The sequence below is a fragment of the Polyodon spathula genome, chromosome 48 (assembly GCF_017654505.1).
Source record: "Polyodon spathula isolate WHYD16114869_AA chromosome 48, ASM1765450v1, whole genome shotgun sequence".
Lineage (NCBI taxonomy): Eukaryota > Metazoa > Chordata > Actinopteri > Acipenseriformes > Polyodontidae > Polyodon > Polyodon spathula.
Window position 1 is genome coordinate 466,554 of NC_054581.1, and position 25,142 is coordinate 491,695.

Sequence of the window (25,142 nt, forward strand, 5' to 3'; positions counted from 1 at the left end):
AAGAACCTTCACACAGTATTGGTGGTAGGTGACACGCACACGCACACGCACACGCACACGCACGCACACACACGCACATGCACGCACGACTCCCCCTTCCCTCCAGAGAATCATAAATTATTAGAACCTTCGCTTATTAGAAGATTGCATTCTCAAGATCAGGTGTTCTGTTTCCATGGCGACCGGTATTTGGCGTTGCTTTTGATTCATGGATATTTAACTCTCAATTAAAATGCAATTACATTCTGTTACACGCACAACAGGAATATGATTTCGGCAACGAAGCAGCAAATCGATGTTTCATTTGTGCTTCTGGGCAAACAGAGAAGCAGCGTGGCTCTAGTGGAGCTGAGGAGGGACTGGGAGGGAGGGAGGCAGCGTGGCTCTAGTGGAGCTGAGAAGGGACTGGGAGGGAGGGAAGCAGTGTGGTTCTAGTGGAGCTGAGGAGGGACTGGGAGGGAGGGAAGCAGTGTGGCTCTAGTGGAGCTGAGGAGGGACTGGGAGGGAGGGAGGCAGTGTGGCTCTAGTGGAGCTGAGGAGGGACTGGGAGGGAGGGAGGCAGTGTGGCTCTAGTGGAGCTGAGGAGGGACTGGGAGGGAGGGAAGCAGTGTGGCTCTAGTGGAGCTGAGGAGGGACTGGGAGGGAGGGAGGCAGTGTGGCTCTAGTGGAGCTGAGGAGGGACTGGGAGGGAGGGAGGCAGCGTGGCTCTAGTGGAGCTGAGGAGGGACTGGGAGGGAGGGAGGCAGTGTGGCTCTAGTCCTGTGACCTTGTAAACAAACAAACCCAACACCGTGCCTCTTCACGCGTTCTTTCCGCGAATTTCCCAAATCGCTCCCGTTGTTTTTCATCTTGTAATTACTGTAGCTTTGATTTACTGGCGCTCCTGCCACACTCAGATAGGTTTGCACAACTTGACAGCGAGCTGCTCTTTCACGAGATGCAGCTGCGTCTTATCCCTGACACTTGTAATGAAAAACAAATCAGTTTGGGGAGGCTGAACTTGTACTTCACGCTGGCTCCGACACACCTGTTACTGTCAGTAAGGAGGCCCCCAGAGTCTCCACACCGAGCTTCTCTCCGCTCACTGCGATGGAATTTGAAGTCTGGCCTCTCGGGACCCCAGAAAGCCTTGCCATGATTCGTCTCGCAGAGAAATGCCAGGATGTTCCTTGCTTTGCCTGTTAGTCTCATTAACAAGACCAAAAACACTTCTAACCTCTAGAGCCACATTGCCTGATTCCAGTAATCAGACACACTGCTTCCCTCCCTCCCAGTCCCTCCTCAGCTCCACTAGAGCCACACTGCTTCCCTCCCTCCCAGTCCCTCCTCAGCTCCACTAGAGCCACACTGCTTCCCTCCCTCCCAGTCCACTGCTTCCTCAGCTCTCATCTCCACTAGAGCCACACTGCTTCCCTCCTCCCAGTCCCTCCTCAGCTCCACTAGAGCCACACTGCTTTCCCTCCCTCCCTCCCAGCTCCCTAGAGCCACACTGCCTCCCTCCCTCCCAGTCCCTCAGCTCCACTAGAGCCACACTGCCTCCCTCCCTCCCAGTCCCTCCTCAGCTCCACTAGAGCCACACTGCTTCCCTCCCTCCCAGTCCCTCCTCAGCTCCACTAGAGCCACACTGCCTCCCTCCCTCCCAGTCCCTCCTCAGCTCCACTAGAGCCACACTGCTTCCCTCCCTCCCAGTCCCTCCTCAGCTCCACTAGAGCCACACTGCTTCCCTCTCCTCCCAGTCCCTCCTCAGCTCCACTAGAGCCACACTGCTTCCCTCCCTCCCAGTCCCTCCTCAGCTCCACTAGAGCCACACTGCTTCCCTCCCTCCCAGTCCCTCCTCAGCTCCACTAGAGCCACACTGCTCCCTCCCTCCCAGTCCCTCCTCAGCTCCACTAGAGCCACACTGCTTCCCTCCCTCCCAGTCCCTCCTCAGCTCCACTAGAGCCACACTGCCTTCCCTCCCTCCCAGTCCCTCCTCAGCTCCACTAGAGCCACACTGCTTCCCTCCCTCCCAGTCCCTCCTCAGCTCCACTAGAGCCACACTGCCTCCCTCCCTCCCAGTCCCTCCTCAGCTCCACTAGAGCCACACTGCTTCCCTCCCTCCCAGTCCCTCCTCAGCTCCACTAGAGCCACACTGCTTCCCTCCCTCCCAGTCCCTCCTCAGCTCCACTAGAGCCACACTGCTTCCCTCCCTCCCAGTCCCTCCTCAGCTCCACTAGAGCCACACTGCCTCCCTCCCTCCCAGTCCCTCCTCAGCTCCACTAGAGCCACACTGCTTCCCTCCCTCCCAGTCCCTCCTCAGCTCCACTAGAGCCACACTGCTTCCCTCCCTCCCAGTCCCTCCTCAGCTCCACTAGAGCCACACTGCTTCCCTCCCTCCCAGTCCCTCCTCAGCTCCACTAGAGCCACACTGCTTCCCTCCCTCCCAGTCCCTCCTCAGCTCCACTAGAGCCACACTGCTTCCCTCCCTCCCAGTCCCTCCTCAGCTCCACTAGAGCCACACTGCTTCCCTCCCTCCCAGTCCCTCCTCAGCTCCACTAGAGCCACACTGCTTCCCTCCCTCCCAGTCCCTCCTCAGCTCCACTAGAGCCACACTGCTTCCCTCCCAGTCCCTCCTCAGCTCCACTAGAGCCACACTGCCCTCGTGTGAGGGTAGGAGGGAGGGTCGAGGAGTGTGACGAGATTGGAGTCGAATTGGATCCGGCAAGAAGGACATGGATTTTGTACAGTTTCAAAACAATGTCGTTAATATCTTTTTTTTTTTTTTTTTTTTAAGAAGCCATTTCCAGATGTTAAAGTGATGACGGTAAGGTTATCAGCGCGATTTTCAATTGTTTTATTTGAATTATGGGTTGTTATTTCCGAGGGTCGTTCTGTCAGACACGGGTTATCAATTCAGCTTGACAGATTGATGGTGGGAAAACAGACCACTTGCACAACGGCATTCTGGCAAACTGATTAACTGGATCCCTTCTCCTTTTCGTGAGACTGTTACAATCTATTCATTTCACTTGACTCATTTATTGCAGGGAATTTTAAACGGGGTTGACAGATTTTTTTTTTATGGAAAACAAATTCGAAGGATCCGAACGAGTCTGGAGTGTATTCTGAGTATGACCAACAGAGGGCGCAGTGAAGCCATCGTCACTAAACGCCAAAATATATATAGCATAGATAGATAGATAGATAGATAGATATACTTCTAATTATGATATACTTCTAATATGAATGATTAATACTGTTTCCAATGCGAAAACTTAACAGCTAAATTTTGTCCGACTAATATACAGAAGATCCCCCCCATCACACTTCTTTTCAGAACCCTGTCTATCTTGTTAAGTTTCATTCTTTCAGATATCACTTATCAATTACTTTTTTTTTTAAAAACACCGCCAGCTGCTAGCGCTGCACGTCTAATCGCTCTGGGAGCTTCAGAGGCGCATCCCACAGATTGAAGAATTGGGCAGCACGGTTGAAATTAAAGCCGATCTCTCGGGACGCGATTTGAGCCGATGAGACCCGATCTTATTACCCTCCACTCCCCCAGCCTAGTGCACATGTATGCGGGAGGGAGGGGAGCAATCACCCACAAAGCTGTATTTAATTATTTAACGATTTGGTTCGTTTATTTATTGATCGGTTGATTGATTTCAAATTTGGCGCTGGGTCGACGGACAAAATCAAGTGCATTTCTTTTTTTTTTTTTTTGCAGGGATATGCCTCTTATACCTCAAAGGGTTAACCCGAAACAATACAAAACGACCGACTGGTAATAAATGAATATATAGATCACACACACACACACACACACACACACACACACACACTTTGGAAGCAGAGCGCGTCACAGAATTTAAAGGGGGTTCGTTTCCATTTAGGATGGAATGCGGTGCGTCATCGTTCGCCTGCATTAATATTTTCAGCGCGTCGCCGGATTGACAGGTACTGGGATGAATGGAATCCGCGGATGGTCCCAGTGGGGGCTGGGTTACTGCCCCGCTGGGGTGGGAGGGGGGCAATGCGTTTGCACTGTAGCTCTTAGCTCGCTGCTAACCGCAGGCTAGTTTACAGGCGCACGGCACAGGGGGGGGGGGGAAAGTTTAGTGGAAACTTGAAAGAGTATTTGAAAGTAGCAACCGAAAAAAAGGGATTTACAAGAAAAACGAACAAGTGTTTTGTTCACCCGATTGCTATTCGCTCTTCTTTTTTTTTTTTGCCAAAGAAGGATTTATTGAGGAGAATACGGCTTTGAGTTTTCGCTTCTTGGTTTTTTTTGTTTGTTTGTTTTGTATTAAAACATCCACAGAGGAAGAAAACTAACAGAAAACCTTTACCTTGCTTGAAACTGTCAACTTTTTTTTTCAGTCAACAAAACAATAAAACAAAGACTTGTACTCAAACGCGACCCGAATTGCGTTATTCTCCTTGGCTTTATTATGCGGAAAAAAACAGAGCTGGTTTATACAAAACGGCATCAATAATACGATCAGCTATAATCGTTACCTGTCATCTGGCCGGCCGCCAGCGAATTCAGTTTCATCGACTGAGGCAATAAAGCGCATGTGTTTTTGTGTTAGCTGCTGTGCCAGACGCACGCTATTGAAAACACGCAAACTTTGGGTGTATTAAAACACAAACACAGGCGCATCTCCACCGATGCGCCGAGGAAGGCAAGCGGGGCTCTGCAGCAGCTGACACGGTGTCCGCGCTTCAAGGGATAAACTCGCTTCTTTCTTTTTTTTTTTTTCCGCCCCCCTCGCCCCGTCGCTCATTCCCGGATTCATTCTGCCGCGGTGTATCTGTGTTCAGGAGCCGAGTCTCACGATGCATTGCTGCTGGCTGATTCTGAGCTTCTTGCGTCTGTCCTGGGCTGTCGAAGGTGAGTGAAAAGCAACTACAACCCGTACCGATTTAAAGACGCGCATGGGTTTTGTATATAGCCTGCATATTGACAGATTTAAATATAAATAAGTCCCTGTAAATACCTACACTGTTTTGCTTTCCTGACAAAGGCGTGTTAAACACCCCGGAACGTTGGGAAGAGTCGGTTCTTAAGAACTCTGAAGGGTCGATAACAGATCTGGAGCCCATTTCGTTCTCCACCTGTGAAGCATTTCCCTGTATATGACTTTATATCTCTCTCTCTCTATATAGCATGTTCTTTGTTTTATAACAAATGCACAGGGCATTTCTTTCCTGTTTTTTTTTTGTGTTTTTTCTCCTGTTCTAAATGAGGGAGGTCGCTTTATCCTCTAAAGGGTTTAATACATACTTCCACATAGTTGTACGTTTGTGTGAAAACCAAGCGCATCGTTTTACTTTCAGATTTCTTAAACCGCTTCTAAAGGCGCTGCAGCGTTAAGGAGCTATATATTCCATATATATATATATATATATATATATATATATATATATATATATATATATATATTAAAATATGATATATATAGCCGATTCTTAATCTTATTTATTATTTTTCTAAAGAAAAGGCTTTTGCGCATCAGTTATCTGTCTGTTCCCCCCCCCCCCCCCCCCCCCCCCCCCCCCCTCGAGCCGGGGAAAAATAAAATCCTATTAAAACGGAACCGATTTTAAAAGAGGATTTGCATTTATAATTTCTCCATTCCGTGGACTGGTAAATTTAAGAGGGGACCCCAGCGTGTATCAGGGTTGAACTCCCCGAGCTGATAGCTAACGATACACCCCCGTTCCGAAACTAAAACGCGGCCATTTGGAAATGATTATTTTGTTCTAACTGGTTAATTTCGTCTTTCAGTCTCTTATTTCTGTCACTGGCTCCCCGTGTGTCGCGGCGCAGGGACTCTGCCGAGCGTGTCGTATTGTCGCGTTGTAATTGAATTCACCAGATTCTTTCGGACACTTCATCCATTCTGCTTTTCTTAAGTCGCAGATGGGAAAGATAAGTAAGAGGCTGACCCCGTTGCGCTCAAAGGAGATGTTTTTTTAGAAGGGCTTCTATAATTAAAACGAACCACACACAGAGAGTCGCAAATCTGGAGAAGCGGCGTGATTTTTACTTTTAAATAAAATAATAGCAAGGCAACAGACGTGCTATTGTCGAGTTCAAATAAGTTAATTATTTGATAATACAGTCGCAGTTTTTCCACGCGTGATTAAAAAAAATAAATAAATAAAAACGTATTGAAGCATCGACTTGCACATGCGCTGGATGGATTTTGTATAAAAAAAAAGTTACAAATGCTCTCGGTCTATTCTGGGAGTTGAAAAAAATAATTTTTTATTAATATGCGTAATAAGATCATATTACTATGCTAAACATATTGTACCCGTGCGTGGCGAAAAAATAAAATCGATTGACTTCATGGGATCCTGAAAGAATGGAAGCGTTGCGTTGTTGTCCTTTCCAGGCACAATACGGAGCCGAGCTGTGCAGAATGATTCGGGCATCCTTTTGGGCTCGATCTGTACGATTCACCTGGCCAGTTGGAGAACTGTAGATTCATAAGAAAAGCAGCACCGAACCGGGCAGCGCGACGGCGTGGCGAGCCGGTCACAGCGCTGCCAAAGAGCTGGCAGTCTCCGAACTGGGTGCATTGCTAATGAACCTTTTCAGTTCGCTCTCCCTCAATTAAACAGCTTTTTTTAATTCAAACCCTTTCAGGCAGGAAGAATAACTTGGCACAACAGACAAACTGGAACCTGATTGAACTGTGTGTGCGTTTTCTTTTTTTTTTTCAATTTAAAGGTGATGCATAACTTTATTTGCAACGCCTGCTTCCCAGAGCGGTGAAAATACATTCAAGAGCTGCTCTCATAAACCTGTTTTAAAATATTACATCCAGACTGCAATCGTTGCAAAGCAGCCGCGCCGGGGTTTATCTCACCCGGGAAGTTACAGGGAAAGTTGTTTTTTTTATGTTCAGACTGGCTGGAGATGTGGAATTTCTTTTAATGGCCCGTGGCACGCCAGCTCGCGTGGGGCCCTTGTTAGATTTCATTACGCAATACGCTGCCTGGATGTCTCCAAACGCGCAGTTTGAAACTGAAGTCGGCTCCACAGGCTGAGAAATGAAATATGACTTGGCGCTTTTCGGTTTGCAGGTGGTAATATAAAACGCATATATACTGGTGTGTGTGTGTAAAGCAATGAGAGGTCTGGTGAAGCATAGGGAAGCATTGTAAAGCACAGAGATGTCATTTGCATCACATTTGAAACGATTTGCTGGGATCCCGCCGGCGTGTTTTCGCCCTGTTCTCGACTCCTTCGCCCGCGCCGTCAGGGTCGTTCTCCCGGCCATTCGCACCAACCCTCGCCCCGAGAGTGAGAATGGGGAAAACCGCCACCTTTTACAGGGAGCAGGTGTTGGGAATGACGGACTCGTGACTACCAGATCCCGGGAGCTCAGTACGCAGGTGTGAGTTGTTTTAATGGTTTTGACAAATACTGACACACGTCATGTCATTTTTTGTTGGCGAAACACATGTTGAAAAATAAAAATCTTCATAGAGTCCAGTGAAAGCTGCTGAATAATGTTCCCTTGTTAACATATTGAATTGCACCCCCTCTATATAGAATGAACTCCCTCAGCTTCATAGAGTCCAGTGAAAGCTGCTGAATAATGTTCCCTTGTTAACATATTGAATTGCACCCCCTCTATATAGAATGAACTCCCTCAGCTTCATAGAGTCCAGTGAAAGCTGCTGAATAATGTTCCCTTGTTAACATATTGAATTGCACCCCCTCTATATAGAATGAACTCCCTCAGCTTCATAGAGTCCAGTGAAAGCTGCTGAATAATGTTCCCTTGTTAACATATTGAATTGCACCCCCTCTATATAGAATGAACTCCCTCAGCTTCATAGAGTCCAGTGAAAGCTGCTGAATAATGTTCCCTTGTTAACATATTGAATTGCACCCCCTCTATATAGAATGAACTCCCTCAGCTTCATAGAGTCCAGTGAAAGCTGCTGAATAATGTTCCCTTGTTAACATATTGAATTGCACCCCCTCTATATAGAATGAACTCCCTCAGCTTCATAGAGTCCAGTGAAAGCTGCTGAATAATGTTCCCTTGTTCTCATATTGAATTGCACCCCCTCTATATAGAATGAACTCCCTCAGCTTCATAGAGTCCAGTGAAAGCTGCTGAATAATGTTCCCTTGTTCTCATATTGAATTGCACCCCCTCTATATAGAATGAACTCCCTCAGCTTCATAGAGTCCAGTGAAAGCTGCTGAATAATGTTCCCTTGTTAACATATTGAATTGCACCCCCTCTGTATAGAATGAACTCCCTCAGCTTCATAGAGTCCAGTGAAAGCTGCTGAATAATGTTCCCTTGTTAACATATTGAATTGCACCCCCTCTATATAGAATGAACTCCCTCAGCTTCATAGAGTCCAGTGAAAGCTGCTGAATAATGTTCCCTTGTTATCATATTGAATTGCACCCCCTCTATATAGAATGAACTCCCTCAGCTTCATAGAGTCCAGTGAAAGCTGCTGAATAATGTTCCCTTGTTAACATATTGAATTGCACCCCCTCTATATAGAATGAACTCCCTCAGCTTCATAGAGTCCAGTGAAAGCTGCTGAATAATGTTCCCTTGTTCTCATATTGAATTGCACCCCCTCTATATAGAATGAACTCCCTCAGCTTCATAGAGTCCAGTGAAAGCTGCTGGATAATGTTACGCTAACACATTGCATTACACGCTGCTTTTTAGTTTTCCATAGAATGAAAAACTTCTCAATGATAGAATGGTAGGTGACGAGAACCGTTGGGCCCAGCTGTACGCTAGCAGGACTGATCCTGCCTGCTGTGTTTTGGTTTTACTTGTCAGCTCCCTGCTTGTTTACACGTGTTATTTAGAGCTCTCTGGGACTCTGTCAACACACTGTGAGTCAACAACACAGCTTAACGTTTATCCTGTGCGGTTCTCTCCTGACCACAACTGCATTAGAAATCCAAGAACAAATGTGCTTTGAAGATTATATAGTCCAAGCTAAGATATAGTGCATTATTACGAACGACTTCACGCTGGTAACAGAATTAGCCTTTTCTAACCTGCTGTCAATTCTACATTTTTTTATTATTATTACTTTTTTTTTTTTATTAATAATCAAAAAACAAGTTCAATTTTAAAATTGAATAAGTATAACTTAATCAAAGTTACAAAAAGTTTAAATTATTTATAATATATATTTAGATATAAATATATAATTATATATTATTATATATGTAGGATATGATATATATAGATACGATAATATATATATATATTAAATCGATAATTAGTCAAGCACATTAATAGCTGGAAATCGACTAAAACAGGTGTGTGTGGTTGCTATGGTTTCCATGACATCAGAGTCCCAGAAGTAGTACTCCACTGTTTGTTTTCAAACATCTTCCATTCACAAAGGCGTGGCACTGAAACGTGGTGGGGCCGTCTCTTGCGACCGTGTGTGTGTGTGTGTGCGTGTGCGTGTGCGTGTATATACACAGTGCACGTTGTAGCTGTGTTGGAGATCTTCAAGGTTTTGAAAGCCGGTGTTTCATTCTCGTTTAGTTAGTCCAATAAAAGGCATTACCTCTCCTTCTCTTTAGCTAATTAGTAAAATAGTGCTCCCAGCGTGTGTATTACTTTTCACTGAATATGCATAGTGTATCAGTTATATAATGCACAGTTCACAACCTGTCTCTGTAAAGCACTTTGTGATGGTGGTCCACTATGAAAGGCGCTAGATATAAAAAGGAAAGTTATTATTATTGTACGCTGGGAGCGTTGCAAACAGAAGAGAACAGCTAAACTGTTTCACTAGCACTCTGGCTGTGCAGCTGCTGCTATTGATTGTCTCTCTGTGATTGCTACAGACTTGCCCAGAACGTGCACTAACTGGTAGCAGCTGTTGACAGTGGGTGTGTGCATGGCAGCGCTGATAAAAGGGACACTGGATTTATTATTGGATCGTTTGTCAGGCTGCAGAAATAAACTCGCAGCTTGATGGAGACGGATTGAAGGGGGGGGGGGGGGGGGGGCTTTCCTCCACAATTTGGAGATTAGGCCCACCACCCCTTTCACACTTTTGTTTGTGAGTCACAAAATGCCAGGGTTACCATAGCGACTGTTTTCAGAAGCAGGCCCAGCTGTGGGGTGTGGGAAAAGTCATGTGGCCTGGGATTGATGCAGTTTGCTGGGTAAGATTCACACCGCCAGCCCAGGCTTCTGTCAGCCACCTGGGCCCGCGTGGATGTGGAATGTGTTTTCACAAGCGGAAAAAACAGACGCAGAACAAGACACAGCGAGCTCCTCTCTGAAGAGAACAGACCAAACACCAGGCTTCTCTCTAAAGAGAACAGACCAAACACTGAATAGACGAGAGAGCCAAGCCTAGTCATTCTCCCAGCTCACCCTTCGCTGCTTCCTCCTGGTCATTTTGCACATTTAGTTCTGTTTAATTACTGCAAAGAATCAGAACAGATATTGATTTTTGACTATTGATTGTTTTTCAAATTGACGCCCTGGTTTGAGATTTATTTCTCTGTCTATATAAAAAAAAATTAACAAATACACTTTTCAATAATCTTGACTAATAACTAAACTGGTAAACATAAGTGTATCAAATTCCATAAATAAATACAGTTTCTGATTTATTTATTTTTTTTATTTGGTATTTAATGGGTTCCTGTGATTGAGTACGTCTGAGTTTTGGGGCTGTGATTACAGATTAAAAAAAAAAACACATTCTATCTTCTAAACAGAGGCAAGCTGACGTGACTGTCCTGCAGCAGCCTGGCTGGAAATGTTTTGAATCCTTATTTTGCGTTTTCCCCGCAGAAACGCTCATGAACACCAAACTGGAAACGGCGGACCTCAAATGGACAACGTTCCCTAAAACGGATCCACAGGTACGTACGAACTCTGGGGACGGGACAGAGTGGGGGCATTTGATTTTCGGGAGGACTTTTTCGACTTTTTCGTCGTACTGAATTGACAGAAGTTACAGTAGCCGCAGGATGTGTGTTAGTGATATAGTCATTTCGTTGGGTGAAGTCATTTCAAATTACACTTGTACGCTGTCTGAAATAATCTCCCTCTCTCTCTCTCTCTCTCTCTCTCTCTCTCTCTCTCTCTGTTTCTCCCTTTCCTTCTATATCTCCCTATCTCCCCATCTATCTCCCTCTCTCTCCCTGTCCTTCTGCTTCTCCCTCTATCTCCCCATCTATCTCCCTCTCTTTCTCTCTGTCCTTCTCCTTCTGTCTCTATCTCCCCATCTATCTTCCTCTCCCCCTGTCCTTCTCCATCTCCCTCTATCTCCCTCTCTCTCTCCCCGTCCTTCTCCCTCTCTCTCTCTCTTCTTCTCCCAGTGGGAGGAGGTGAGCGGTCTGGACGAGGAATCCAACAGCGTCCGCACTTATGAGATCTGCAACCCCAGTGAAGCCAGCTGGCTCCGGACCACCCTGATCCCTCGCCGGGGGGCCACCCGCGTCTACGTGGAGATCAAGTTCACGATGATGGAGTGCTCCTCCATCCCGCACAGCACCCGTGGCTGCAAGGAGACCTTCAACCTCTTCTACTTCCAGGCGGACAGCGACATCGCCACGGCCCACTCCCCGGCCTGGATGGAGAACCCGTACACGAAAGTGGACACTGTGGCCGCTGACCACCTCCTCCGCAAAGGGACCTCCGGGAAATTCAACACCAAGACCCTCAGCCTGGGCCCGCTGTCCAAAGCGGGATTCTACTTGGCTTTCCAAGCCCAGGGCTCCTGCATGGCTCTCCTGTCGGTGAGAGTCTTTTACAAGAAGTGCCCGCCGCTCACCGTCAACTTCACGAGCTTCGAGGAGACGGTGCCGCGGAGCCTGGTGGAGGAGGCGGCGGGGCGGTGCGTGCCCAACGCCCGCAGGTCCTCGCCGGCGCCCCCTAGGATGTTTTGCGGGCAGGACGGGCATTGGGTGGAGCAGGTGACGTCAGACTGCGCCTGCGATGAAGGTTATGAGCCAGCGGAGGGGAACAGCAAGTGCAGAGGTGGGTGTCTTGATTCAATGTTGCTCTTTTCAGCTATAAGGGAAATTTCGCATCACCCTGCAGACTGAACTAGACTTGCTTCATGAAGTCGAATGAAACCTGCCGAATAATGTCGTGTTAACATATTGCATTAAACACCAGCGCTGAGGAATTATCTCGCTGAAGGAAAAAAAGTGGACAATGGAAACCGTGCCAAGCAGATTTTCGGCTGGCGTCTTCATCAGGGTGCACTAAAGACAGCATGCACTAAAAAAAAAAGCAAAAACTAAAAAAAACGTTTGTCTGCTTGACTTTTTTGGTGTTATTGCTTTTACCTTAGAATTTTTGGGTTTTGTAGTTATGGGAAATGCAGGTTATTTACTGTAAATGAATTTGAGAGTGTGGGTTTCTTTCTTCTCTGCAGTGTCTTTCATTCGCTCTCTCTCTCTTTCTCTCTGGTTTTGTTTTTACAACGTGCATCATCAGAATTTCTTTTATGACCACATAATTTGTTTTTTGCTTTGTGACCAAGCCCAGTTAAAACGTCTTCCAGACTCTGCTAATCTGTTTGGCTGGTTGTAGAGGAGGAGAAATTTCTGTTTCCAGGGAAATCAAGTCCCCTGCATGCACGCAGTGTCACGCATCTGTGTGTATTAAGAACACACACACCTACTGTATGTAGAGTGTATATATATACTTGAATCCAGCAACTCACTAAAATACCAATTAAAACATTCATTATCTCAATAGAGACAGGTCCTTTCTAGTCTGGTTTCTCAGCTGTGTATACAAGTCTGATAAGGACTTTTCCAAGTACTTAAGAGGGCCGGCCCGACTAGAAAGTGGGGAGGCATGGGGTTGTACCATTCTGCAGAACAGATATATTTTTAAGACATGTGCCTGGAGGACCTGGTCACTGAACTGAGATGACATCTGAGCTGGGACATTCTGTTCCGACTCAGAACTGAAACTGGAATATTCTAAGAGACCTTAAATTTTGCGATTTTTGTTTTGCTCAGCTGCTTTTCGTTTGAAGGCACAATTAGCGGACAGGGGCGTTTAGAAAGAGGTTGAGAGGAATACAGCCTGCGGTTCCAGCCGTACTGACCGCTCGTAAGCCTCGATGGCTGGGCATTGCAGTGTTGGGCTGGTTTACCTTGCAGAGCGGTAATAGCTAGCCTCCAGGGCAGACTTGTCCTGGCTCTTGGGAATAGGGATGGTGAATGTTGGGCATGTCAGGGAAGGGGATGGGATTAGTTTGCAAGTCCTCACAGGCTGCTAGATAGAAAAACACAGGCTTCCAACCGAGACAACTCCCATACAACAAAACACAGAGTCACAGCGGTAATGCCTGCACTGTCTATCTCTTCCCCTGGGTTATTGTGAAGCTGTTTCTACTGCAGGTCACTCTTGTTTTTAGTACAGTAGTGTTAGTGCCGGTGCTAGTCAAACAACTGCCGCTTTGGCAATTTGTCTTCCCAGCTGGTACTGATTAACACTCTTGCTAACCTTTTACAAAAGGACACCAAAAGGCTCTGTCGCTTTTCGGAGTGATTGACAGGCCAGAGGTCAAGCCTCTGGTCACATTCCGGCAGATTCAAAGATTCCGGAACCGGAGAGGGAGGGAGGCAAGAAAAAAAAAAAAACAGAGAACAAACACAACACAATCCCTTCCTGCTGGGGCTTTTCAAGTTTGGATAGCTTGGAGATCCCCCCCGTGGCTATGAGCTACAAATCCATGCAAATGTGTGATGTATTTTATCGTGGCTGTTTCTCTCCGTTGTCTAGGTTGTCCTGTGGGCACTTTCAAAGCCACCCATGGCCCGGGGTCCTGCCAGGCTTGCCCTGTGAACAGCCAATCAGCTTCCGAGGGGTCCAGGGTGTGCTCCTGCCGCAATGGGTACTACCGTGCCAGGACAGACCCCGCCCACACGCCCTGCACCAGTAAGTACCGCCCAACCCCTGCCAGACCCCCTCACGACAACGCTTCCTTGCTGACCTTGCCGCATTACAAACGCTGGGGGTGTAGATCGTGCTTACCCCGTGCGTCAGAGTGCAAGTGTTTACTGAAAGCACTTCAAGGTGTGAGACTTTTCAATTGGGAAAATGTTTGACCGCTTTGTTAAATTAAGCAGCTTGTAAAAAAAGCCTCCTGCATTTTTCGCCACTTCCAGCTCTGTGTTCCTTCTCTCTGCTGTTTTTTAAATGAATTTCATGCGTGACTTATTTTAAACCCCTCAATTAAATGAGACGCTAGATTTGCCTAAATATTTCCAGATATAGCGGTTTGATTTCATACGCACAGCAAATCGGCACTAGAGAAACAATGGGGTGTTCTAATACATTTGCACACTGCTGTGTGTGTGTGTGTGTGTGTCAAGGTTAGGTATTTCTGGAGACTGCTGTTTCTCAAAGCCCCGCCCTCCCTCTCCTCCCCTCTCGCTCAGCCCCTCCTTCAGCCCCCCGGAGTATTGTGACCCGCATCAATGACACCTTGGTCACTCTGGAGTGGAGCCAGCCTCTGGACATGGGGGGTCGTTCCGACGTCTCCTACAACATCGTCTGCCGCAAGTGCAAGGATCCGCCGACGAAGGGGGCCTGCGAGAACTGCGAGGAGAGCGTCTCCTTCCGGCCCCTGCAGCGGGCGCTGTCCCAGCGCAGGGTGGACGTCTGGGGGCTGTCCCCCTACACCACCTACACGTTCGAGATCCAGGCGGTCAACGGCGTGTCCGAGCTGAGCAGCTCCCCGCCGCAGTCCGAGGTGGTCAACGTCACGACCAACAGGGACGGTGAGCGTATCAGGGTGCGGGAGCAGGCCGGTATGTCCAAGGCCGGGTTTACAACAGGAGAAGGGACAGCTAAACACCAGGGTATCATTCTCGATCTTTTCAAGTGGTTCAGCTGATTTTAAAATGTGTATTTCCAAAGTGTCTTGTGCAAAGACATTTCAGAGGGCTGTGTCTCATCAATATCAGGGTCTAGCGCTGTATATTATAAAGACATTTCAGAGGGCTGGATCTCATCAATATCAGGGTCTAGTGCTGTATATTATAAAGACATTTCAGAGGGCTGTGTCTCATCAATATCAGGTTCTAGCGCTGTATATTATAAAGACATTTCAGAGGGCTGGATCTCATCAATATCAGGGTCTAGCGCTGTATATTATAAAGACATTTCAGAGGGCTGGATCTCATCAATATCAGGGTCTAGTGCTGTATATTATAAAGACATTTCAGAGGGCTGGATCTCATCAATATCAGGGTCTAGTGCTGTATATTATAAAGACATTTCAGAGGGCTGTGTCTCATCAATATCAGGTTCTAGTGCTGTATATTATAAAGACATTTCAGAGGGCTGGGTCTCATCAATATCAGGGTCTAGTGCTGTAAATTATAAAGACATTTCAGAGGGCTGTGTCTCATCAATATCAGGGTCTAGTGCTGTATATTATAAAGACATTTCAGAGGGCTGGGTCTCATCAATATCAGGGTCTAGTGCTGTAAATTATAAAGACATTTCAGAGGGCTGTGTCTCGTCAATATCAGGGTCTAGCGCTGTATATTATAAAGACATTTCAGAGGGCTGGGTCTCATCAGTACCAGGGTCTGCTATATATTATTCATGCTATATATTGTACAAATCAATGACTGGTGAATGAAAAGTGTATTTTCTTAAACGGTCACAAAGTACCTTTCAAAATCAAATTGATAACCCTACCAAACAGTTCAGCACTAACGTTCTGGCACATTATTCAACCCCAGTGAAAGTCACCAAACCCCAATACACAATGAAGGTAAATTAATAACAGTTTTGGCATAAGAACGTGAGCAGATTTTAAAGTTCTTCCGCGCGCGACAGAAGCAGCGATCGAGAGGGTCTTCCTATTCCACGCAGCCATCGGCTGACCGCCAGGGGTTTTCTGCTGTTTCAGTTCCGGTTCCCGTGACCAGGATCCAGGAGAAAGAAGTGACCGGGAGCAGTCTGACCCTTTACTGGCCAGTGCCTTCTCAAGCCAACTACCAGATTCTGGACTATCAAGTCAAGTACTTCGAGAAGGTGAGGAGACTAGTGGAGCTGACCGCACGTTGTGCATTGACCTCACTGTAGAATGATTCAAAACTGGGTAACAAGCACCAAACACACACACACACACACACACACACACACACACACACACACACACACACACACACACACAGAGCGAGTCAGTGGCTGAGCTGGGATTTGAACCTCCTGGTATCAAGACCCCCTTTCTTTAACCACTGGACCCCCAAACTCAACCATTTTCTCTCCCCGCACCCCCTGCTGTTTAGGACCAAGGGGAAGCAGGTGCCGTCCATCTCAAAACCAACACCAACTCCATCATTATCAACGAGCTGAAGCGAGGCACGATCTACGTGGTGAAAGTGAGGGCCAGGACCATGGCTGGCTATGGCAGCTTCAGCCAGGATATCTCCTTCCGCACCCAGCCTGATGGTAAGGAAAGGGCCAGGCTCCGGGGGTTGCTTCAGGCCTCTGTGGTCCGTGAGATTGATTCATTGATTCTTCCTTTCTCTCCTTCCTGGATTATTTCCTTCTTGCTTTCTGAAAAGTCTGTAATAGTTTTCTGGGTGGACATGCCTTTATAAAAGTGTCATCTACTAAAAGCACAGCAAAGTGTAATAAAGCACAGAGAGGTCTGGTAAAGCATAGGGAAGCATTGTAAAGCACAGAGAGGTCTGGTAAAGGGAAGCATTGTAAAGCACAGAGAGGTCTGGTAAAGCATTTTAAGCATTGTAAAGCACAGAGCAATGCTGAATCACAAACTGCAGAGAATACAATTCAATACAATACAATTCAATACAATTTACATTTCTATAGCACCTTACAGCCCAAGGATCCCAAAGCACTTCACACACACACACACACACACACACACAAAAAAAAACTAAAGCAAAAATTAAATCATTCAATGAGAACAGTCTAATACAAAATGGTAGGACACAGGCAGCACGGGACACAGCGCGCCCAAAATAAACCCTATTGAGTTCAGAGCTACGTGGGCTAAGGAAACGATCACAATGGAATATCCTGAACCCGTTTCCCAGACAGTGTCAAACAACAAAGGCTGGTTTTAAATATAATGCTGCTTCAGTGAATAACTCCCAGACTCGGCTGTGTCTCTGTCAAACAATGAGATGAATCACGTTCCTGCAATCAAGCTGTGTATAAACATTGCATTAAAAAGAAAAACAGCCTCCCTCTGCTCTGTGCTGCTGGAGCAGAGAAAGAGAAAGGGAGGCTCTTATACTCTCTGAACAGCCTCCCTCTGCTCTGAGCTGGTGGAGCAGAGAAAGAGAAAGGGAGGCTCTTATACTCTCTGAACAGCCTCCCTCTGCTCTGAGCTGGTGGAGCAGAGAAAGAGAAAGGGAGGCTCTTATACTCTGTGAACAGCCTCCCTCTGCTCTGTGTTCTTCAGGAGAGTTGGCGATGTGATGTAACAGGACCGCTGTGACTCCAGTAGGTAACGAAGCGCATGCTTGGAGTCTGTTACTGACAGGGTTTTCATATTGTCTGCAGAACCAACTAACAAGGACCAGCAGATTGCTCTGATCGCAAGTACCGTGGCCGTTGGAGTGCTGGTGGTGGCGATTGTCATTATCGTTGCGGTCGTCTGCATCAGGTAAGCACCCCCCCCCCACTCGTTCACTACACCCCGCCCCAAACCGCGTGCTTCAGTGGTGAGAGAACGGGACTGCTTACCAGGAGGTTCCCAGTTCAGTCTCACTGACTCCCTGTATGTGTGTGTGTGACCCCGAGCGAGTCACTTCACCTCCTTGTGCTCCGTCCTTCAAACGTCAAACAAACGAGGTCCTATTGGAAGAGACTCTGCAGCAGCATTTGTTGATGATGCAGAGTTCACCCCCCTGGTCTCTGGAAGTCGCTTTGGATAGAAGAGTCTGCTCAATGACTAATCATTGCTGTGACGAAACCTTGCACGAGAATCTGTCTTCCAGATGCTTTTTACACCATGTCAACGGATGATGGCTACCTCGGGTTGTTCGAACGAGGCTGTTCTTGAATTTGTCCGAGCTACGGCACATCGTTGCTTTCTTTTGCCGAAATGCTAAGTCTGAGGCACCTCCCGAAAAGACGTGGCGAAATGAAATACGAATGGACTGGAAATCAAAAGCATTGCCAGCGTGGGTTGGGCCAGTGTAATAGTGCTGTTTGTGTTGTTTTTATTATTATATACCAAACTGGTCTTTGGTTGTACCGGTAATGGTATTTCCTGCTTCAGACAGCGTGACCGATATTTTTGTGTTCTGCTAACATTCTTTCAATTCCCTTAGCTTCTAACTGTTGGGGGGGGAATAGAGGCTTGTTGTAGTCTATTTTTAGTCTTACTGAGGAAGGAGAGAAGACAAGGAGAGCGAGAGAGAGGGAGAGCTGGAGAATAGGGTTAACATTCCCTGCTATTGTTTATTCCAGGAAACACGGCAACTCCAAGGATCCTGAATATTCCGACAAACATGGGCAGTACCTCATCGGCCACGGTGAGAAGAAAAAGCTGGGATGTTGGCGTCTATTCCATACAATATATTCCTCTAGCTGTATATAAGAACACAGGGAAAGTTTGGAATGCAACTTTTCAATCTGATTTAAAACAAACAGATAATGATATGAAATTGGGAGTTTAATTAATCTCCTCGTCTGATTAAAAAGCTCCCCCAGTTTTATCACTGAGCCCCCCCCCTTTCCTTGTCGCTTGCAGGAATGAAGGTCTACATCGACCCCTTCACTTACGAAGACCCCAATGAAGCGGTGCGCGAGTTCGCCAAGGAAATCGATGTGTCCTGCGTCAAGATCGAAGAGGTCATCGGTGCCGGTAGGTGTCTCTAATCGAGCGCCGAAAAGAAATCCGTGGAACCCGGGTCATCAGCTCCCCGCCCCCGTCCCTTAAACGCCAGCGGCCCACGAAACATTCACGGAGATCAAGGGCTAGTGGTCAGCGAAAAGTCAATAGCATTCCCTTTTCATGTCTTGCTGAGACTTTTCTCGGTTTTTTTTCCCCCCCGTTTGCTGCTTTGCTTGTCTCTGCAGGTTTTTCTAGCAGGGAAACGTTTCTTTAACATTTTGCTGCCCAGTGTCCAGTATATCTGACATGAGAAAATAAGAATTAAATAGATATGGGAACATACCCAGGGCAGTATAGGGTGTCTGTATTTATTAATACCATTTCCCTCCTGATCACTGACACTTGTCTACTAGTTACCTTTTTTAAACACTTAATCAGGTATTGATGCCTCTTATTTTGAAAGCATTTATTAAATTGATTAATTGCCTCAGTGCCCTGTTTGTAGCCAGCTACCCAGTAAGACACAAGAACATAAGAATATATTTTTTACCTCGGCTGATGAGATTTCAATTCTTTTAACCTGTTCTCAAGGCTCATGTCATTTTAGACCTGGGACCAGCTTAGTTGTCCTTCTCTGTCTTTTTATTTTGCATCAAAACATGCTGCTCTCCGTTCGGGTTTTGGATTTGAACCCTTCTGTTTTGGATTTGTGGATGAAGAGGAGGAGGATACATTTAGAAATGTCTTTTACAATAATGGTTACAAAAAAAACAAAACTCAAAGATGCCCATGTTTAATAAACTCTGAAATATGCCATTAGAAAAAACTCCATTAGGGAAATCTCTCTTGAAGTGATTGCAGATTGCGTTTGAGTTATTAAACTCGCTGTCGAGTTTTAATGGGAAAATAATGGAAGTGCAACGGTTCAGACACACTTAAGATGTGGGGGGCGTGCTCAGCTTGAGCTGAGGGGCTGCCCCTCTTTATCAGCTTTCCGCTCTGTCAATTATTCTTAATGCGTTAAATTAGACTCTGAGTTGGTAGGTAAAGGCTCGAGGCAAAACAGATTCTATAATCCCGTTGAAGGAAAGAGAGGTCGTCTGGTCTCCTACAGGTCACGATGGCTTAGGAACCCCTTCTAAAATAGACTTCATGCCGTCAGGCTATATAACTCTATATGGGACGTCCAGCACTTTAAAACATACAAGCATGAATACCAAAATACCAAAAAAAAAAAAAAAGAAAAAGAAACTTTGAGTCTGGACAAACGCCTTTTAAAACTTCTCAACAAAATTCTAAAAGGTATTGACAATGTCAACCCAAAGGACTTTTTCGACCTGAAAAAAATAAATAAGAACCAGGGGTCACAAATGGAGATTAGATACAGGGGCTTTCAGAACAGAAAATAGGAGGTGCTTTAAATGTACTTTAAACCGAATGTGTGCTTCTGCCCTGCTAGGTGAGTTTGGCGAGGTGTGTCGTGGGTGTCTGAAGATCGTGGGAAAGAAAGAGAACTACGTGGCTATCAAGACCCTGAAAGGAGGCTACACTGAGAAGCAGAGGCGGGACTTCCTGAGCGAGGCCAGCATCATGGGCCAGTTCGACCACCCCAACATCATCCGGCTGGAGGGCGTCATCACCAACAGCTGTCCGGTCATGATCATCACAGAGTTTATGGAGAATGGCGCCCTCGACTCCTTCCTCAGGGTGAGGGGTATTGGCCAGGGTTAGTGGGAGGATTGGTTTGGCTCGTGCTTTGTGTTAAAACAGCCTTTTGTTTTGGCAGGGATGGAAGTGAGAGTCCCGTCGCGTAGCACTCTGATCCAGTTCTGGTTTTACTGTGAGTTTAATGAGCCACACCCGAGTTTGCTACTTGGACACTAACCAAGCTCGTAGCAAAACCTGGGCTGGGTGAAACCGCTGTGCAACAGGAGTCTTCTGTCCATCCCAGTGACAGTTAACAACTTAGTGTAAGGGTTATTTATCTGGTTAAATAATTCCAATTAGTGGTTGCCCGTTTAGACAAAAATAAAAAAATTCACTTGGAACTAGGCCAGCAATCCCCCTCCTGACGTTACATGGCTTTTTTCCGCAGGTATCGAAGCCGTTCGTCAGGAATAACTCTCTCCTCTTCCTCCTCCTCCTCCTCTTCTCTCATTCCAGCTGAACGACGGTCAGTTCACTCCGATCCAGCTGGTGGGAATGCTGCGCGGGATCGCGTCGGGAATGAAGTACCTGTCGGAGATGAGCTACGTACACCGCGACCTGGCTGCTCGAAACATCTTGGTCAACAGCAACTTGGTGTGCAAGGTCTCCGACTTCGGACTGTCGAGGTTCCTAGAGGAGAACTCCTCCGATCCCACCTACACCAGCTCGCTGGTACGATCACAACCCTCAACTCTTAACCCCAGAACTGGCACGGCCAGGAGCCATCTATAATACCGCATCCCTGCGCCCCACTCAACCCCAGTTGAAAACCCTTGCTGCCCGTCCTTTCGGTTTTGTGAAAAAGCGAACATGACCTTAGCCGCAAGAACCTCGCTGGGAAAAAACCGCCAGCATCCGTCAAACGCACATCGCGTACAAAGTCTTTTCGCTCAACCCGGGTAGAGAAATGTAGCAACTAGTTCTCAAGGTTCTTCTTTGAAAAAGACTCACCCCCCCCCCCCCCCCCCCCAAAAAAAAAAAAAAAAAAAATTAAGACTTTATTTTAAACGTCTTGTATGTGGACGGTTAATTCTGCAAAAGGTTTACTACAGGAATCCAGGATTTACCCACAGCCCGGTCCAGCTCTGCAGGAAGACTTGGACCCCTTTAATCGCAGTCCCTATTTCGGGAAGACCCGAACCCTTAACCCTAGTCCCTGTTTCCGCACACGTTATAGTTGTGCACACGGATTCGGTAGACTTGACTTGAGTGTTTTCTTTTCTGGTGCAGGGTGGCAAGATCCCTATCCGATGGACCGCTCCGGAGGCCATAGCGTTCCGAAAGTTCACCTCCTCCAGCGACGTGTGGAGCTACGGCATCGTCATGTGGGAAGTGATGTCCTTCGGAGAAAGACCCTACTGGGACATGTCCAACCAAGACGTAGGTGCCTGTTTTGGGTTTTGTTTTTTTACAGAGGAGACACAGCGACTGGAATGCAGTTCGCTGGCGATGTGATAATGCGGTTCTTGAGTGCCGGGCGAGCTTAGCAAATATCTTCAGTCTTGGCAAACGTCTTTTACAACAGACTTCTCAACATAAGAAATGTGCTTGACTTTTTGAAAGTCCCATCTTAATATCGCCACCGAGACGATTTAAGATTCACGTGATGAAAATCAAACAGCTTCCAGCGCCTGCCGGCCTCTGTTGTATTTTATGAGTCTTGTTTTCAGTACCGCTGTCCGTCTGGACTAAGCCTGCATTCTCCCCCCTCTCTCTGTCCTCAGGTTATCAATGCAATTGAGCAGGACTATCGCCTGCCCCCTCCCCCGGACTGCCCCAACTCTCTGCACCAGCTCATGCTGGACTGCTGGCAGAAAGAACGGAACACGCGCCCCCGATTTGCCCAGATCGTCAGCTCCCTGGACAAGCTCATCCGCAACCCAGCCAGCCTCAAGATCCTGGCCCGCGAGGCCGTAGAGTAAGTGTGTGTGTGTCAAAAGGGAAAGCTTTCCGAAAAACCTAGCGTTCTCAGGTGTTGCTACACCTGTTTAAATGACATACCTGTAATTGTTCTTTTCATTCTTAACATCGACACTTAAGACTTTAAAGTCTGTTTCAGAGCTGTTTTCAAAACGTCCGCTCTAGCGCACCGTAAAGAGAAATTACAGGTTTGTTATTTGAACAGCTGTAGCAACACCACAGGTACGTGGGACGCTATATTTTTTTCAGAGCCCCGCTACTTAGTCTCCAAGACCCTTTATGGTGAAACCGGAATGAACCAATCCTGTGCAAGCTTCTTTGAATTATTTATCCCACCTTGTCAACGACAAGACCGAAGCTGTTTAAAAGGTGGGTCTTGCATTAAAACGGGCAAGCTTGCAAACGCTGGTCGGCATAGAATTCGATATCAGTAGAGAATAATGTAACAAGAGACAAATTCCGCAAATGCACCTCCTCGGCTAGTTCTATTAAAAGTGAAACAAGTTCCATTGAAAATATGTCATTTTTTTTTGAAGGCAGCGTTCCTATCTTATAGACCCTGATCCTTTTTTTGACATAGGAGTAATTGCTCAGTGTGATAAGCACAGAAGCACTAGGTTGCTAAGCACGAGAGCAAAATGCAAAGGCTTGCAAAAGACAAACGCGTGACTGAATTCAGAAACCACTTGGGGATTGATCAGGGGATGAAGAGGCTGTTAGTAAACACAAAGAAACGATGTGCTGTACTAATCCCTTCATGGGTTTTATTGAAAAACAAGAAAGGGTCTAGTTCTCATAAGCAGAGCAGGGGGGAAGAGTTTTCACCTGTGGAAACTCAAGCAGGGTCCTGCTGTAATTTAGGGAGTAAAGGACACGGGGTCAGGGTTAATTGAGCCCGGTAGAGATCAGAGGAGAAATTGGCTGAAGCCACTCTGGTGGGGAGCTCAGACATACCTAGGAGGTGGAAGAGGCAGATAAGCTATCTCTCGGGTTTGCTCAAAGATAATAAACAGATCTGCAAACATACCTTGAAAGGGTGGGGTGGCGGGGGGGGGGGAAGCCCGTTTGGAGCATAGCAAAACTCCAGTTTATATTCGAGCTTGTGATGTTTTTTTCTGTAAAACCTTATAATTCATTTGGGACATTTTTTGATATCCGCTATTTATGAATGAACCACACTCTCATTCAAGAGCCCTTGTGCCCTGCTGTAACGCTGTACAAGCAGCTTGCGCGGTCCTGTTGGTGAGCCCGCTGCGTTGGACAATACCTGTGAGAACGTGCCTCGATTTTAGAGAATGACCGCGTTTTCTCTCCCCGCAGGCCGTCCCACCCTCTCCTTGATCAACGCCTGCCCCCCTTCTCCTCCTTCGTCTCGGTGGGCGAGTGGCTTCGGGCCATCAAGATGGGCCGCTACGAGGAGAGCTTCGTTCAGGCCGGCTTTAGCAACTTTGATCTGGTCAGCCAGCTCTCAACAGAGTGAGTCTGATTACTGCACAGCTCCAGCCTCAGAGCTATGCACCCCCCCCCCCTACGGGATTAACTCATTGTGCTTCATAAAGTTGACCGAAACCCTCCTAATAGTGTTAACATGTTGAATTAAACACCAAATTATGTTCATATAGTTCATTTTGTCTTCTCAATCCTAAAATTCTAGGTAATACAAGGCTGACAGTTTCCGCATTTATCAATCGTTCTCTTCTGCTAGCCCTAACTTTCTCAGCTTATTTTATTGCCCCCCCCCCCCCCAGTTTACTGAACCTCTTCTTCTTTCCCTTTTTCCACCCCGCCCCGCCCCACAGAGACTTGCTTCGAATTGGCGTCACCCTGGCTGGTCACCAGAAGAAAATCCTATCCAGCATCCACAACATGAGGGCACAGTTAAAAACTCCACAACCTGCTCGATTCTGACACCTACAGCAATATCCCCAGCCCCCAGCGCTGGTGGAACAGGCAACACAGCCTTTCAAACTCTGATACCCCCCCCCCCCATTACAGGGTGGGGAATCTGGTGCTAAACAAGGCTAAACGTGACATTGCACTTTCCTTTTGCGGAGTGAGGACTGGGAGCCATAAGCCTAGGCACCAGACCAGGGGTGTCCTGGAGGTAAAATGAGATCTGGAACGACTCCAGGGTCCAGATGGGGGGGTAACGGATTTCCAACAAGGACTAGAACAGCACTGATGGGTTGAGGCTCAATTCATCCGTTTCGACCTGTAGACTTGGCACCGGTTTTGTGTCGGGCGGGGGCGGGGGGGACCAACAAGCCATCGGATTCTGTGACGTCTAACGTGATTCTCTGGGAATCCTCGCACTTCTGTTGGAGCCTAATACCGCCCAACACAAGCTGGACGATATGACAAGGGTTCACAGGATCATGGACTAAATAAAGCCTGTAGAATAAAACATTGAGGGAATTGGTTTTTCTTTTTAAAAATCCGGTCCCTGTATATTTTATACCTGAACAAGCCCTGCATGGTCACTCTGACAGATCCTGAGCGGTGAAGAACGAAGGATTCTATCGGGGAGATACAGACACACCATCCTGACTTTGTATTTTATTTCAGCTCTTTCAAACCTGGATCTTCATTAAGACCATCGCAAAAATACGTCTTCCTCGGCCAAATTTTACCCGCTTTCCTTCAAAGTTTGGGGCAAGTTTACTCCAGCAACCGCTCCAAACTTTGGGGTT

The 25,142-nt window shown here is 46.9% G+C and overlaps 1 protein-coding gene across 2 annotated transcripts; it reads left to right on the forward strand.

Annotated features, from left to right (window-relative positions):
• On the forward strand, nucleotides 1-25,142 carry ephb4a (eph receptor B4a). Of its 2 annotated transcripts, none has more exons than XM_041238298.1 (16): nucleotides 1-24; nucleotides 10,818-10,888; nucleotides 11,348-12,008; nucleotides 13,776-13,931; nucleotides 14,435-14,776; nucleotides 15,919-16,043; nucleotides 16,301-16,463; nucleotides 17,547-17,649; nucleotides 18,459-18,523; nucleotides 18,742-18,855; nucleotides 20,285-20,532; nucleotides 20,989-21,204; nucleotides 21,763-21,912; nucleotides 22,257-22,450; nucleotides 23,773-23,928; nucleotides 24,252-25,142. In XM_041238298.1, the coding sequence occupies exons 2-16, from the start codon at nucleotides 10,826-10,828 to the stop codon at nucleotides 24,358-24,360; spliced, it is 2,865 nt and encodes a 954-aa protein (XP_041094232.1). In that variant the 5' UTR covers nucleotides 1-24; nucleotides 10,818-10,825; the 3' UTR covers nucleotides 24,361-25,142. The 2 variants fall into 2 exon arrangements, with proteins under 2 accessions (XP_041094232.1, XP_041094231.1); XM_041238297.1 differs by lacking the exon at nucleotides 1-24 and adding an exon at nucleotides 4,069-4,876.